Source organism: Pygocentrus nattereri, chromosome 17 (assembly GCF_015220715.1).
Source record: "Pygocentrus nattereri isolate fPygNat1 chromosome 17, fPygNat1.pri, whole genome shotgun sequence".
NCBI lineage: Eukaryota > Metazoa > Chordata > Actinopteri > Characiformes > Serrasalmidae > Pygocentrus > Pygocentrus nattereri.
In genome coordinates, this window is record NC_051227.1 from 40,316,870 (window position 1) to 40,333,059 (window position 16,190).

Consider the following 16,190-nt stretch of genomic DNA (forward strand, 5'->3'; position numbering starts at 1 on the left):
TTTACATGTCCATGTGCTTCTTTGTTTACTTTCCTCCCAGTCTGGCCCCGTTGTTTTCTTGACTCCACCCCTGAGTTGTTCCACCTGTGTCTTGTGAACAATCGTTAACCCTGTTGTATTTAAGCCCTGTGTTTTCCCCATTTGTTTGGGTGGTTTGTTGGATGTACTGTTTGATATGTATGTATTGTTTGACTTTTGTTTATTTCTGGCCTGTTTGTAGTTCTGTGTTCATTTTGTCATGTCTGTCCCTCCTGCTCTCTGTATTGGCCATTTGAACCTGGACTATCTTGACCCTGATTTTGGATTTGCCCACAATAAATCTTGCTGGTCTCCGCACATGCGTCCATCTCAACATCGCTCCCCCTTGTCACACAAACAAACTTTATCAACACATGTGTACATATAAACATATAATAATTCTTTCTATTAGTATCAGGTGCTCAACAAGTAGAATATGGTGCTTACTTGAGATCCCCTCTTCTGCTGATTAGGTGTTCCAGCTCATCTGATTAGCCATGCTTGGGCACTCCAGTCATGTGTGTGTGACCAGCAGATTGGTCATAATGTGGTGTCTTAATGCATTCTAACTTGTATCATGAGCCACATATTTGGGCATCAGTGATTAATGCATTACAATATAACTTTTTTTTGTTGGAAAATTTTATCTTCGGAACAAAAGCTTTCTAAAAGTATATAAGATCAAATAAAACATCATGCCTGTTCTTCAAAAGCTTTAGTTGAAGTCTTTTTTTTTTTTTTTGTACGGCCATTATAGGTTTTATCACACGATAAACTAGTTGAGTCAAGTAACATATAGAAGAATGAGTAAAGAGAGTTCTATAAGGAACTTATACCTGTACATGTATAGCTATCTTTTAGTCACAAAGTGATTAAATTTGAGCAGATGATTTGAAATTTATCTCTCCATGGATCACCACTTTATCGTGGTGGAGGGATTTGCGTGCTTGAATGATGCTAGGAGCTATGTTTTCTGGAGCAAAAGCTCCTGGTAAGGTCTCCCATAGCAAACTGGTCCTAGGTGACAGGTCAGACAAAGTGTGATCCATAATAACCCCTATGAAAAGACAAAAACAGGACTTGTGTACCCTGTATAGGGTTACCAGTTCCCCACCCTGGAACCAGGCCTGGGGGAGGGGCTTGCCAGCGAGCGTCTGGTGGCTGGGTATTTACTCATGTCCCAGCCCAAAAGTGTTACATGAGTCCCCCCTCCCATCGACCCACCACCAATGGGAGGGGCAGTAGTAGGGGTTCGGTGCTTTGTGGATCGGGCAGTGTCCGAAGGCGTAGGCCTTGGCGTTCTGATCCTCGGTTGCTGAAACTGGCTTTTGGAACGTTACCTCACTGGTGGGGAAGGAGCCTGAGTTGGTGCGCGAGGTTGAGAGATACCGGCTAGATATAGTCGGGCTCACCTCAACACACAGCTTGGGCTCTGGGTCCAATCTCCTTGAGAGGGGCTGGACTTTTCTTTTCTGGAGTTGCCCATGGTGAGAAGCAGAAGGCAGGTGTGGGCTTTCTCATAGCCCCTTGACTCAGTGCGTGTATGTTGGGGTTTTCTCCGGTGGACGAGAGAGTAGCTTCCCTACGCCTTCGGGTTGGGGAACGGGTCCTGACTGCGGTCTGTGCCTATGCACCGAAGAGCAGTTCAAAGTACCCAGCCTTCTTAGAGTCCTTGGGAAGGGTGCTTGAAAGTGCTCCTCTATTGTCCTACTGGGGGACTTTAACGCTCACATGGGCAATGACAGTGAGACCTGGAGGGGTCTGATTGGGAGGAATGGCCCTCTCTGATCTGAACCAGAGTGTTCAGTTTTAGGACTTCTGTGTTTGTCCATCACGAACACCATGTTTGAACACAAGGATGTCCATAAGTGCACATGGCACCAGGACACCCTAGGCCGCAGTTCAATGATTGACTTTGTAGTTGTGTTATCGGACTTGCGGCCATGTGTTTTGGACACTCGGGTAAAGAGAGGAGCTGAGCTGTCAACTGATCACCACCTGGTGGTGAGTTGGATCAGGTGGTGGGGGAAGATGCTGGTCAGACCAGGCAAGCCCAAACAAATAGTGAGGGTTTGCTGGGAACATCTGGCAATAGAACCTGTCAGATTGATCTTCAACTCACACCTCTGTCAGAACTTTGACTAGATATCGGGGGAGGTGGGGGACATTGACTCAGAATGGGCCACGTTCCACTCCTCCATTGTTGAAGCGGCTGACTGTAGCTGTGGCCGTAAGTCGTTGGTGCCTGTCGGGGAGTTAATCCTCGAACCCAGTGGTGCACACCCCAGGTGAGAGATGCCGTCAAGCTGAAGAAGGAGTCCTACCGGGCATGGTTGGCCTGTGGGACACCAGAGGCAGCTGGCAGGTATCGACAGGCCAAGTGATCTGCGGCTTCAGTCATCGCCAACGCAAATCCCGTGTATGGGAGGAGTTTGGTGAGGCCTTGGAAAGTGACTAAGTCGGCTCAAAGATTCTGGCAAACCATCAGGCAACTCAGAAGGGGAAAGCAATGTCCCACTAGCACTGTATATAGTGGAGAGGGTGTGATGCTGACTTCGACTGAAGACGTCATTGGCCGGTGGAAGGAATACTTTGAGGACCTTCTCAATCCCACTGACACATTCTCCAGTGAGGAGGCAGAGTCTGGGGACATGGGAATGGTGGTGCCTCTTTTTTAAAAAGGGGACTGGAGGGTGTGTTCCTACTACAGAGGAATCACACTCCTCAGCCTCCCTGGTAAGGTCTATGCAGGGATACTGGAGAAGAGAGTCCGGCTTATAGTCAAACCTCGGATCCAGGAGGAGCAGTGCGGGTGCCGCCCTGGTCGTGGAACACTGGACCAACTCTTCACCCTCTCCAGGATTCTGGAGGGTTCATGGGAGTTTCCCCAGCCAGTCCACATGTGCTTTTGTGGATCTGGAGAAGGCATTCGACTGTGTTCCCCGGGATATTCTGTGGGAGGTGCTTCGGGAGTACAGGGTACATGGCTCTCTGCTACGCACCATTCAGGCCCTGTACAAACAAAGCTGGAGCATAGCCGGCAGAAAGTCAGACTCATTGCTAGTGCAGTGAGAGTTGGACTCCGTCAGGGCTGCCCTTTGTCACAGATTCTATTCATAAATTATTTTTATTAAGAAGCATTTCATTTTTTTGCTCATAATTCAATTGCCTTGAATGACAAATGCAATGAGATGATATGAAAGCAGTAACAATAATCCAACTCAACAAAAACACAGGAAAAGCAAAGCAAACCAATATCCCCAACCCACCACCCTCCCATGAATGCTGCCTATAAGATGTGGATGGACAAAGTATGTTTTGTTTAATTTCAGTCTCCTTTAAGGAATAATATTAAAGGGATCCATATCTTGTCATATAATTTAAGTTTGCTCTTCAGCATAAACCTAATTTTCCTGAGCCTGAAGGGTTGGGATGATGTAGCCCGCTCGACGTGCTCTAACGTAGCATGGTGCCTATCAACCGTCGCCTTCAGCACGTCTAATCCTCACATTAACATGCAATTCCAAAATCGCAATTTCTCCCCTTAAAGAGTCAGTAACCTCTCTAAGCTTGGCATCAATTGTAGAGCAGATATCTGACTTCATTTTACTAAGGTCCGAATGCAGAAGCTCAATAACTTGAATTGGTTCGTTAACCTGTTGCTGCACACTTTCCCCTGCGGCATCGCTCTCTGGCAAGCCCGAGGACCCTTGCTGGCCGCCTTCTTCAGTGCTCTCATTCTTCCCGGCTCTTTTCGGGGGACATTTTTCGCAAGCCAACCGAAACACTTAAGCTCTCAAGTGGTCCATGCCATAGGCACTAAGGCAACACCACAAAATCAGAGATGCAAGCTTATGAACTGTGAGCTGATAAGCTAGATGGTCCCTCTTCTCTTGAGTCTGCAGGACTCTGTGTCCATGGTTTCCAAAAAGAATTTCAAATTTGGATTCATCTGATCACAGAACAGTTTTCCATTTTGCCCCAGTCCGTTTTAAATGAGCTTCTCTGTGCCATTTCTGATTTCTAGAAGTGTTCCTAAAACCGTGCAGTGATTTCCAGTAATCATGCCTGTTTTGACTGCAGTGCAACTTGAGGGCCCGAAGATTACAAGTGTCCAATATTGACAGTCAGCCTTGTCCCTTGCATACAGGGATTTAATCAGATTCTCTGAATGTTTGATTTATGTACTGTAAATGGTGGGATATCCAAAGTCTTGGAATTTTGTGTTGAACATTTTTCTGAAATTTTTTAGATGCAGTTTTTCACAGACTGGTGAATCTCTACCCATCATTGCTTCTGGGAGACTCTGCCTCTCTAAAATTCTCTTTTTATGCTCAGTCATGTGAGTTAGTTGCAAATTACTCATCAAGCTATTTATATTAGTACCACCTTTTCCAGTCATTTGTTGCCCTGTCCCAACTTTTGAGGTGTTGCTGCCATCATGTTCTAGATGAGTTAATGTTTTTCTTTAAGTAGTAGAATATCTTGCTTTTAACGTCTGTGTTGTATGTTCTATTGTTAATAAAATATTTGTCTAGGAGTTCTCTAAATCATTGCATTCTATTTTTATTTACATTTTACACAGCGTCCCAACTTTTTTTTAAACTGGAGTTATCAATCTGAATAAGCGGTGTTAGTTGCTTTTCAATCATGTTTCTTGTTTATTTCCAAAATACCTGATTTGGGTTATTCTCATTTTAAAGCTCTTGTAAATCTTATGGGAATATGTTGCACTACCAAATAATTATTGCATAAAGTTTAACTCCCCCCACCATCCAGTTATAGCACATACACCGTAAACACTAAGAATCCCTGATGACAACAATTACATATTAAAATCAGATAGTGAGGTGTGTGTGTGTGTGTGTGTGTGTGTGTGTGTGTGTGTGTATATATATATATAAATATATATACACATATGTCTGCCCAGAGTCTCTCTACTATTTGACTCCATTATTACCACAGGTAAATACATTACAGGAGATATGACTCCTGAGGAAATTTTTGCATTCTTTATCATTGCAGTCACAACACAAATGTAAAGTTATATATGTATTTTCTTACTCTATATAATTAATTATGCAATACTCCTGTATGGTTGCAATTATTGGCAGATTATCTTTAGAAAGTTCTCTTTGACTTATGATTTTAATGTCTGTTATTGTCACACTGCTGTTTTGAAACTTTTTTTCTCCTAGATATGTGCACAGCAGATTGTAATAACAGTCAGAATGAAAGCAGCAGCCTTCACCATTTGCAGCTGGTCAGTTCTATCTCACTAAGGAAGGACTTATCACTGGCCATAACCCAGATTGTTGTGTGGCCTTTTGTCTACCTCAGCATCCTCATGCTTTTCACCTTCTACAGCAAACAGTCCTTCAGAACTGAGACGCGTTATGTATTGTTTGCCAACACCTTACTGACTGATGTGATTTTTCTTATACTGACAGATTTAGTGGTCATTCTCTCCTACAGCTCTGTCCTGATGCCGATGGCATTCTGTATTCCATTTTGCATGCTCATGGAGACGGTCTCAATATGCACACCTCTAACCATCACAGCAATGTGTGTGGAGCGCTACGTGGCCATCTGCATGCCACTGAGACACAGTGCTATATCCACCACCAGCAGAACTCTTACTGCTATCCTTATCATCTGGATCATAAGCTACATCAAGCCATTTGTGGATGTGTTTATCCTTGTTGCAACTGTTTCGAAAGAATATTTTTTAGAGCCTACCTTCTGTTATTATGAGATCATGACACCAGAGCAATGGCACCGCACAATGAGGGGTATAACTTATATTAGTGATTTTATCATCATTTTAGTCACAGAGTTCTTTTGCTATTTGATGATTGTGCTTGCGGTCCGGACAGCCACTGTTGACAAGAAATCAGCAGGCAAAGGTTTGCGTACCATCTCACTACATATGTTTCAGCTTATCCTGTGCAGTCTTGAGATCGTTTATCCCTACATTGAAACTGTTATTATAGAGCTAGATATAGTTTTATATCTGTCACTCCGCTCTTTCAACTTTATTACATTCAGTGTCATCGCTAGGGCAGTTAGTCCACTTGTCTATGGCCTAAGAGATGAAAAGTTTTATGCTGCCCTGCTACACTACATCAAATGTAAACAAAATCATATCTCATCTGAAAACAGAGGACCAATCACATAATTTCCAGTGTAAACAATGTTACAACTTTGAGACAGTAAGACTTCTCAAATGCCTTTTAAATGGATGCGCAGCTACCTACAGTCTATTTCGTCTTTTGCATCATTTAGTAGTACTAAAACTTAAGTGCATGGACAGTTGTTTACAGAATATTTGGTGTAATTTTAAAAATAACAGCTTTTGTAATATGACTAACAGTGTGGTTCCTAAGAAAGAAAAGCCTTGTGTAGTATCTGTTATTAATCCTGATCCTGTCAAACAAAGTTCTTTGTTACTGTTTGAGAACACTTATTATAAATTCTGCGTACTTAAAGTATTATATAGGATGCTTTACCCAAGGGGTGTCCAATCAATTGTTGTGGCTGCATGTTTTCATTCTAAACAATCAGGAATACATGATCAACTGTTCAAAGACTGAGTCGAAGTTATTTAACATAATCAGGTGTTTGTTTATAACATACAGATGGGTGACAAATCAAAACCTGAATAAATGAGTAGAGAGACACAACCAGTGCAGATGCTCGGTGGCTTGTATAAAAATGCTACGCACGCCTAGTTGACCTTTTCCAACTTTTGGATCAAAATTGCAACAGAAAAAGATCTACATAAAAAAAATGAAACTTTCACTGCATTGCTCTGCACAGCTTCACATGATTCCCTTAATGTGGCAAGAATGGGGAAAATTAGTTAATACCAACACCACCACCTAGGGGCATTTCACCCCAAGAAATTGTGAGATTAAACAGACAATTTAAGTATTAAAATCCAAGTCACACAGGTTCAAACACACTTGGGACCAGAGACATGGTTCCACAATAAAAAAAGAAAAAACTTTATTTTAGAAATTTATTTGGTTAAGAGAGAGGGGAAAAAAAAACAAACTGCTCATCAACAATGGCCTGATTGAAATGTAATAATCACAACACAAGTCAAATGAATTACAAAAATAATAAGAAAAAAGGATTATGGAACAGGGTTGGAGGCTCACAGCAGCAGAATTAACCTACCTGATGAAAAGGAGTCCTGCAATTATCAAATCAAATTTATTTGTATAGCACTTTTTACAAAGGATGTCATCACAAAGCAGCTTCACAGCATTCCAGAAAAGACAGTTTTAACATGAATGTAAAAAATGTAAAGACCCCCTGGCGGGCAAGCCAGAGGCAACAGAGGCAAGGAAAAACTGAGGACGAAAGGAGAAAGAACTGAGGAAGAAACCTTGGGAGGAACCAGGCTCACCAGGGGGGACCCATCCTCCTCTGGTCAGTCCAAGGCACGTGGTGGCAGCTGGTCTGAAGTGGGTAGCAGGAGGGCTCAACAGTCAGTCGTCATTCAGTGTCTGACCAGACATGTGGGTGATTGTATACTCGGGGAAAAAAGTAGGGAGAGGGAATTAGTTTTATTCTGTCTGTTTGTACGTAAAACGGGGAATGTGAACATTTCCAGAGTGTGGCTAACGACTCCGGCAGATCTGACTGACAGCTTAACTAACAGGAGAGAACCAGAAGGACACACAGACACTGGAGCACTGAGACATTTTGGCGTCCCTCCGCTCCACCGTCCACAAGCCTGAGTGACCGCGTGCGAGCAGCGGGACGACAGCACCAGCGTCTCAGTTTACTATAATTCCCTGTGTCCATGGACCCCTGGATCTGCTGCCTTTATCTATGGGGGAACATTACCTACCAAAAGCTAAACTGAACAAGTGAGTTTTCAGCCTAGTTTTAAAGATTGAGACTGTGTCTGAGTCCCGAACAGTTTCTGGAAGATCATTCCAGAGTTTGGGGACTTTATGAGAAAAAGCTCTTCTCCCAGCTGCAGCCTTATGAATTCTGGGAACTATTTATAAGCAAGCACTCTGGATCTGAGTAGTCGTGATAGATAGTAATGGGAAATAAGGTCTTGCAGGTACTCAGGTGTGAGCCCATGTAGGGCTTTATACGTCAATAAAAGAATTTTATAATCAATATGGAATTTAACAGGCAGTCAAAGTTATGATAGTGCTGGCCTGATATGATCAGATCTAGTTTTAGTGAGGACCCTGGCTGTGGCATTTTGTACTAGTTGGAGTTTGTTTAAATTCCTGCTTGTGCATCCTGACAGTAGCGTGTTACAGTAGTCCAGCCTAGAAGTAATAAAAGTGTGTACTAGTGTTTCTGCATCACGGAGGGACAGGGCATTTCTGATCTTGGCAATGTTGTGAAGATGTAGAAAAGCTGTCCTAGTGATGCTGCCTGTGTGTTGATCACACCTGATCCAGGTGTGACTGGAAAGTCGGCGAGATTTAAAATTAAATCTGGTGATTTACTTCTTGCTAGTTTTGGACCCAGAAGGAGAACCTCTGTTTTTTTACTGTTTAATACGAGGAAGTTACGTGACATCCAGCCTTTCACGTCTTTTCCATTTTCTTTAATCTGTATTTGTCATCAGACTTGGCTGACATGTACAGTTGCGTATCGTCTGCGTAACAATGAAAGTTTACGCCATGGTTACTTATAACTGTGTCTTATCTTAACTAGAGCTGTCTCAGTGCTGTGGTGTGGCCTGAATCCAGATTGAAATTTTTCATATAAATGGTTCTTGTGTAGATATGAACCTAAGTTATTGGGCCACAGCTTTAAGATTTTTGATAAATGGTAAATTAGAACCAGGCCTGTAATTAGACAAAACGGCGACATCAAGATTTGGTTTCTTGATCAGCGGTTTGATAACTGCTAGTTTAAAAGCTTTGGGAACATGGCCCAGACTAAGGGACGAGTTTACTATAGTTAAAATACGGTTTATAATGACTGGCAGTACTTCTTTGAGTAATTTTGATGGAATTGCATCGAGTATGCAGGTTGTGCAATTTGCAGAGGAGAATCTTCTCTAGTTCCAGCTGTGGGAGTGGGTTAAAAGTTTCCAGGCTCTTTTTTTCTACAGGTGTGTTTTGTTTTATATCAGCCAAGTCAGATGACAGCCAAGTTGGGTTTAATTCTGTTTGAAAATATTAGACGACAATTTCAGTCCATAAAACCTTCACCAGTGAGTTGCTGGAATTTCTGGTTCAGTACCTGCCTGATTTTTTTTTTTTTTGTGATTTGGGAAATCACACTAAACAGTATTCTAGGATTATACTTATTATTCTCAAATCAGCAAGGCCAGATATGCTGAGTGAGCTTCAGTGAGAGCATTTCTATTCTCTATAAGGCCGTCCTTCCAGGCAGAGTGGAACACTTCCAGCTTGGTTTGTCTCCATTTCCGCTCTAGTTTCCGAGCTATTTGTTTTAAGGTACGGGTTTTATCGTTGTACCACGGGACGAGCTTTTTCTGCCTTATTCTTTTTAAGTGGCGCCACATGTTCTAAAGTGGACCGGAAGGTATTTTCTAAATAATCGTTTAGTAAATCTAGTTCTATTGGGTCTGATGGGGTGAAAACTGGCATTGATAGCTCTGGCAGATTTTCTATAAATTGTTGGGAGGTAAACTGTTTTATTGAGTGCTTTATAGAATAATGAGGGGACGTAGATATATTATGGCTAAGACGTAGCTCATATGAGATTAGGTAATGGTCGGAGACTGCGGAGGTTTGCGGTAGGATATTAAGCTTGTCTATGTTAAGACCTTTGTTCACGAGTGATGGTACAAGGGAGCCGGAAATTGACAGGCGGCTTGGTGCTGGGTGACAGATCTGTTGTGGTAAAGAAAGAGCTGAGCCATAAGGCAAGGCTCTCGATTTACCGGTCGATCTACGTTTCCACCCTCACCTATGGTCATGAACTTTGGGTAATGACTGAAAGAATAAGATCGCAAATACAAGTGGCCGAAATGAGTTTCCTCCGCAGGGTGTCTGGACTCTCCCTTAGAGATAGGGTGAGTTCGGTCATCTGGGAGAGACTGAGTAGAGCCACTGCTTCTTCACGTCGAGAAGAGCCAGCTGAGGAGGTGCGGTCATCTGGGAGAGACTGAGTAGAGCCACTGCTTCTTCACGTCGAGAGGAGCCAGCTGAGGTGGTTCAGGCATCTAGGATGCCTCCCTCGGGAGGTGTCACAGGCAAGTCCACCTGCGAGGAGACCCCGGGGAAGACCCAAGACACGCTGGCGTGAGTATATCGCCCAGCAGGCCTGGGAGCGCCTCAGAATCCCCCTTGGAGAGCTAGTGGAAGTGGCTGGGGAAAGGGAGGTCTGGGCCTCATTGCTTAGGACGCTGGCCCCGCGACCCGAACGATGATGGATGGATGGATGGAACAAGCAATTTCAAAATTCTCTTTCTGATTCCCTTGCTTCCTACATAAATTAGTGTAAAGTCAAGATTGCATATGATGCTGCTGTTTTGGCAGGTTAATTTGTTTTGATGAATAAGTTTGGCCACAGCATGGAGAGTCTGTTAAAAGGGCCTCTGCTTGGCATCCTTCTGGGTTGTATACTGACACTGTAGGGGATCAGATGTGTCATTTCCCTAAGGATAGAAATCTTGAGAATGCCATTACTGTCATGCCAGTGGTCACTGGAAAAAATGAATGTCCAGACTTGAAGGCGAAGATGGGCTCTACTTCAAAAGCTTCTGGAAGTGTTCCTGGCCCTATGAAACCTGTTAGCTTGATAGCTGCTTCTGTGATTGAGCCTGTCAGTGGGATGTTGTCATGCGCATGTTTTCTCTTGAATCCTGACGGTCACTCATTGGTAACCCCCTGGGGCATTATGTTAAATTCCCAGAATCCCTTCGGCGTCACAAAAGCAGTTTTGCATTTATCCTGTTCCTCTACTTCCACTTGATAATATCCAGACTTCAGATCCATAATGGAGAACCATTAAGAGCCAGTCAGAACAGAGAAAGCCTCTTCTGTGTTAGGCAATGCATAAGCATCCTTGATTGTTTGGCTGTTTAGCTTGCGGTAATCAATGCACAACCTAATGGTGCCATTCTTTTTCTTCACCACAGCAATAGGAGAAGCAAATGGTTTCTCTGATTCTCGGATTATGTTAGCATACTGGAGTTCTTTCAAGTGAACTAGAGGTGTCTTGTTCCGTGCAATTTTAGTGCATGTTTTAGGCACCAAAGGTGTCCTGCTGTCATCAGAATCTGCTTCACTATCAGAGTTTAGGTGGTCTCCTGGGCCAAAAGAGGCTGAGGACCCAGCAGGGGTGGTTTGCTTAGGGGTCCAATTGACTTTGTAGACTACATCTACACGCCACTTAATATTAGGATTGTCAGTACTGGTATAAAACTGTGGGAGGGTAGGAGCCAGGTTTGCAATTGATTCTTCAGAGTGAAACTCAACCAAAGCTTTAACACCAGAACTCTGGCCTGTTTGTCTTACCCTCAACACTTTGTTTACTGGCCCGAAAGCTGAACAGAACTCAGAAATCAGTTCATCTGTGTAAGATGCAGCAATACCTTAATCATACACACACTTTGTCATATCCATGTTTACATGCAATAAAATATTTTGCTTCCCAAAAGAAATATAAACACTTGGACAAAGAGGTGAATTGGCAATGTAAACCGACAAAAAAAAAAAAAGATATAGCTTTAACTTTTTTTTTTTCCCCACCTACTCCTCCTGGCTGGCTCGCCAAGAGATGTGGGCATGGTGTAGTAAAAGAGTAATATGCATGCACATTAATCTAGATCCTAAAAGAGGAGTAAAGGTGAGATTAATTCAGACAACCACTCGTAGTAACAAAATTGAACAAAGCCGGCATTTATTTACAATCTATATAAAACAAAAATAAAATCAACTTTTCTTTGTAACCCTTAGTTTAGTGTTAGTAATTCAGTCCTTATATTTGGTAATGTCCTTTAAGTCCCTGTTTTTCTTTCACTTGTGTTTGTTTTCAGTTGTATGCTCAAAAGAAAAAAAAATAGCTCAAACCCCCAAAAATAAGAACTACCCGGGTAGTGTAGTTTTGTGCACAATGTTTCAAGCTTATCTGTCTGTGATGAGGGCTGGAATATGAATGGGTCCACTGTGGAGAAGCATTAAGGCATCCAGTATGTCCATGGCTCACTGGCACGGTCGTAGCTCCACATTTAACCAGTCCAACTAGAATCAGGTAAACAAAAAAAACCAACCTGCACAAGCAGGGGAATATTGATTAACATCAATATCACTTATTTTCAAACAGAAAATAATTACACTAGATCTGGTAAAACTCATTCACAACTGCAATAATCTACACAGCGCTAAATCACCACATAGCACTAGCATGTCACGTGGTAGTGTAACCGCTTGTTTGTAATCATTTCTCTTCACTAAGGTCTGTTTCACACTTTCTCCAATTGGTTTTAGGTAATCATTTCACAATAGGATGCAAACAGTTACTTTAATCTCAGAGTATAAAGACACAAGTTGTTGCAGCATCACTAACTTGTTTTAGCTAAATCACAGCACTCTGATACATGAGTCATACACAACACTCACCGGGGAACAGAAATCAAAAGAACTCGACAAATCCTTGATCTTCAGTACCTCTTTTGGGATTAGGAATGTAGTCAAAACTCAAAATCTACCACTTTGACAACACTTTGTTACAATTTTCTCATCTCTCTGCATGCAGTGCTCACTCTCTCGTCAGCAATGCGTCTGTCTGACGTTTTTTTCAAGATAAGTGCGTCTGTAGTACATACATTCCAAACATGGGTATAACACCATGAAAAACTTTTTTTTTTTTTTTTGGAACCTGATAATGCACCAACTTAAGTGGATTACATATGGAGACAGGCAGAGCCAAGCTTTCCACAGAGGAGTGGCAACACAAACTGAGAGAAAGTTTGTCTATATTTTGGTCAACCGGGACATTTTAAGTCATCTTGTCCATCTCTGCGCCCAGCAACTCCATCAGGGTGATTTGTTGAAAATAGAAAACTCACGTTACCAATCAAATTAACATGGAATTTTCATCATTTCTTCCTTTCAGCCTTAGTGGATTCTGGAGCAGTGGGAAATTTTATTGACCGTGAACTGGCTCTCAAACTTGGAATTTCACTATTAGCATGTAAAGTGCCTCTCTCTGTAAAGGGTCTGGATGGTTGATCTACTGGCACTGGAAAAATCACTGTCCCTCTGACATTACTCACTGGCCTACTCCATTTCCCTTTTTCTCATTAAGTTCCCTGATAACTGTCATCTGGTCCATTTAATTGTCCATTTGTCTGATTCTTCCTTGTTTGACCACAAATATAGAAAGCCCCACCACCAACGTCCAAGTAACTCTCCCTCCTGAGTATCATTTATTGGATGTGTTCAGTAAAAGTACAGTGGCGTGTCTTCCACTGCACTGTCCCTGGGACTGCACTATCAAGCTCCTCCCAGGTGCCATTCTGCCCCGGGGCAGTCTATCCTTTCTCTGCTCCTGAGACAGAGGCTATGGAAGAATATGTAAATTAACCCCTAGCACTTAGTTACATTCACCTGTGCACATCACCTACAGCTTTTTTGTGGAGAAGAAGGATGGTGGTTTGAAGCCCTGTATAGATTATTGAGGGCTTAATGCCATTACAGTGAAGAACCGTTACCCTCTTCCTCTAGTGCCTTCAACCATAGAGCAAGCGAGAAACGACAAAGAATTCACGAAATTGGATTTGCACAGTGCATATAATCTGATCAGCATTAAAGATGGAGATGAATGGAAGATGGCATTCATCACCACACCTAGGCATTATGAATGCCTCATCTGTCTTTTAAGCTTTTGTTAACGAAATATTTTCATTACTAATTATTATTAAATCGTTGATGACATCATCTACTCAATCGCTCACTGGACATGTACATGTTAGACAAGTGCTTAAACACCTCAAGGAAAACCACCTTTTTGCGAAACTAGAAAAACGTGAATTCCATTCATTCCATATAGCCTTTCTGGATTATATAATTGGCGCACAGGGTGTGCAGATGGATGATTCAAAAGTCACTGCTATTACTCGGTGGCTCCAGCCCAAAACGGTGAAAGAACTACAAATGTTCTGGGCTTCACAAACTTCTATAAGAGGTTCATACGCAACTTTAGTATTGTGGTAGCCCCTCTTAGCTCTCTCCTCAAGGCAAAACCCAAGACCCTCAAATGGTAATGAGAAGCTGCCGGAGCATTTGAATCCCTGAAGTTAAGCTTTACCTCAGCTCCCATTCTGTGCCATCCAGATCCCTCTCTCACTTTCGAAGTGATAGGAGACACTTCTGAAACCGGCGTTGGAGCTTTTCTGTCCCAACCTTAGCTCACACAAACTTAGCTCAGTGGAACGGAATTATGATGTAAGCAATCATGAATTGTTAGCACTGGAAGCAGGAACTGGGAGAATGGAGACATTGGTTGGAGGGCACTTTTCGCCTATTTGTGATCCTGACTTATCGTAATTTGGAGTACATCAAAAGAGCCAAATGACGACTAAATCCACGTCAAGCAAGGTGACCTTTGTTTTTCACTTGATTGTGGATGGCAGTCTGGTGTATGCTGTCCGGTCCTTATTGGACTCCCAGCAATGGGCAGGTCGCTTATTTTATTTAGTTGACTGGGAAAGCACTGGTCCTGAAGAGTGGAGCTGGGTGCCTGCGTGTGATATTCTGGACCCCTCCTTAATCCCCGACTTCCATTAGTCTCATCCAAATCGCCCTGGAGGGGGTATTCTGTCATGTACAACTCCCAAACATCCACACCTGTTGTCAATCTCCATCATCAACTCCCCTATAAATACTCACACTCTTTTCACTCTCTTTTTTTTTTTTTATCTTGGCTAGCCCTTTTATGGCTCTGAGTTTTGGACTTTGCACTGAATATTTCCATCTTGTATCCATTTTGTCTTTTTGGCCTCTGACCCTCTGCTCTAGCCTGATTGTTTTTTGGACTGTGTTTTTGTACCTTCGTTTGTAACAAAGCCTGCTCATGGATCCTACCAACCATCCTAGTCCATCATTGTTACAGAACTCCTGTGATTCTATGTATTTACCATTTGGACGAACGTGTCCGTTTAGTGGACTCTACCCAGGAAATCCCTATTAGAATTTTGCGGGATGCTGGGGCATCAGAGTCTTTTATGTTAGAATTTGTGTTGCCTTTTTCTTCTGATTCATACACAGGCATTAATGTTTTGATTATGGGAATTGGACTGAATGTTTTGTCTGTTCCTTTACTTAGGTTTATCCTAAATTCTGATCTGGTCCAGGGAGAGGTGCAATTGGGTTTGCCAGTAGAAGGACTGCATTTGATTCTGGGTGATAATCTTGCAGGAGAATGTGTATGGTGAGATGTTCTTCCATCTTTGATTATGTCTTCCCCGCAGGTCACTCAAATGGGTGGTTTGCAGGAGAATTTTACTCAGTGTCATGAGTAAAATTTCCCCACCCAAGTATCCTTCATCCCTAGTAGAAATTTCAGAGAATAAAAAACACTTCACCTGAAGTGTTGGTAAGGGAGCAACATCTTGATCTTTCTCTTGGTGAGTTATTTAATAAAGTCCTGCCTGCCGCTGTTATTAAAGATCTGTATTCAGGTTACTTTTTGGAAGGTTACCTGTTAAGAAAATGGGCTCCATGGTATCCATTTTGTGGGAGGCTCTATTTTTCAAATTGTAGTGCCAAATAAGTTGTGTAGCCTTGTTTTGCAGACCGGTAATGGTTTCAGGACATTTGAAAGGTAGAAAGATCTATAATGGAATATCCCATTCCATTATATCCATCCATTATCTTCCACTTCTCCGGGGTTTGGGTCGCGGGGCCAGCATCCTAAGCAATGAGGCCCAGACCTCCCTTTCCCCAGCCACTTCCACTAGCTCTCTAAGGGGTATTCTGAGGCGCTCCCAGGCCAGCTGGGCGATAGTCACGCCAGCGTGTCCTGGGTCTTCCCCAGGGTCTCCTCCCAGGTGGATTTGCCTGTGACACCTCCCAAAAGAGGCGTCCAGGAGGCAACCTAACCAGATGCCCGAACCACCTCAGCTGGCTCCTCTTGATGTGAAGAAGCAGCGGCTCTACTCGGAGTCTCTCCTGGATGACCGAACTTCTCACCCTATCTCTAAGGGAGAGTCC

At 42.8% G+C, this 16,190-nt stretch overlaps 1 protein-coding gene across 1 annotated transcript; it reads left to right on the plus strand.

Annotated features, from left to right (window-relative positions):
• Window positions 1–5,218: 5,218 nt before the first annotated feature.
• Window positions 5,219–6,196, plus strand: LOC108410840 (odorant receptor 131-2-like). The gene has a single exon (XM_017682126.1). The coding sequence runs from the start codon at window positions 5,219–5,221 to the stop codon at window positions 6,194–6,196; it is 978 nt and encodes a 325-aa protein (XP_017537615.1).
• Window positions 6,197–16,190: the final 9,994 nt, after the last annotated feature.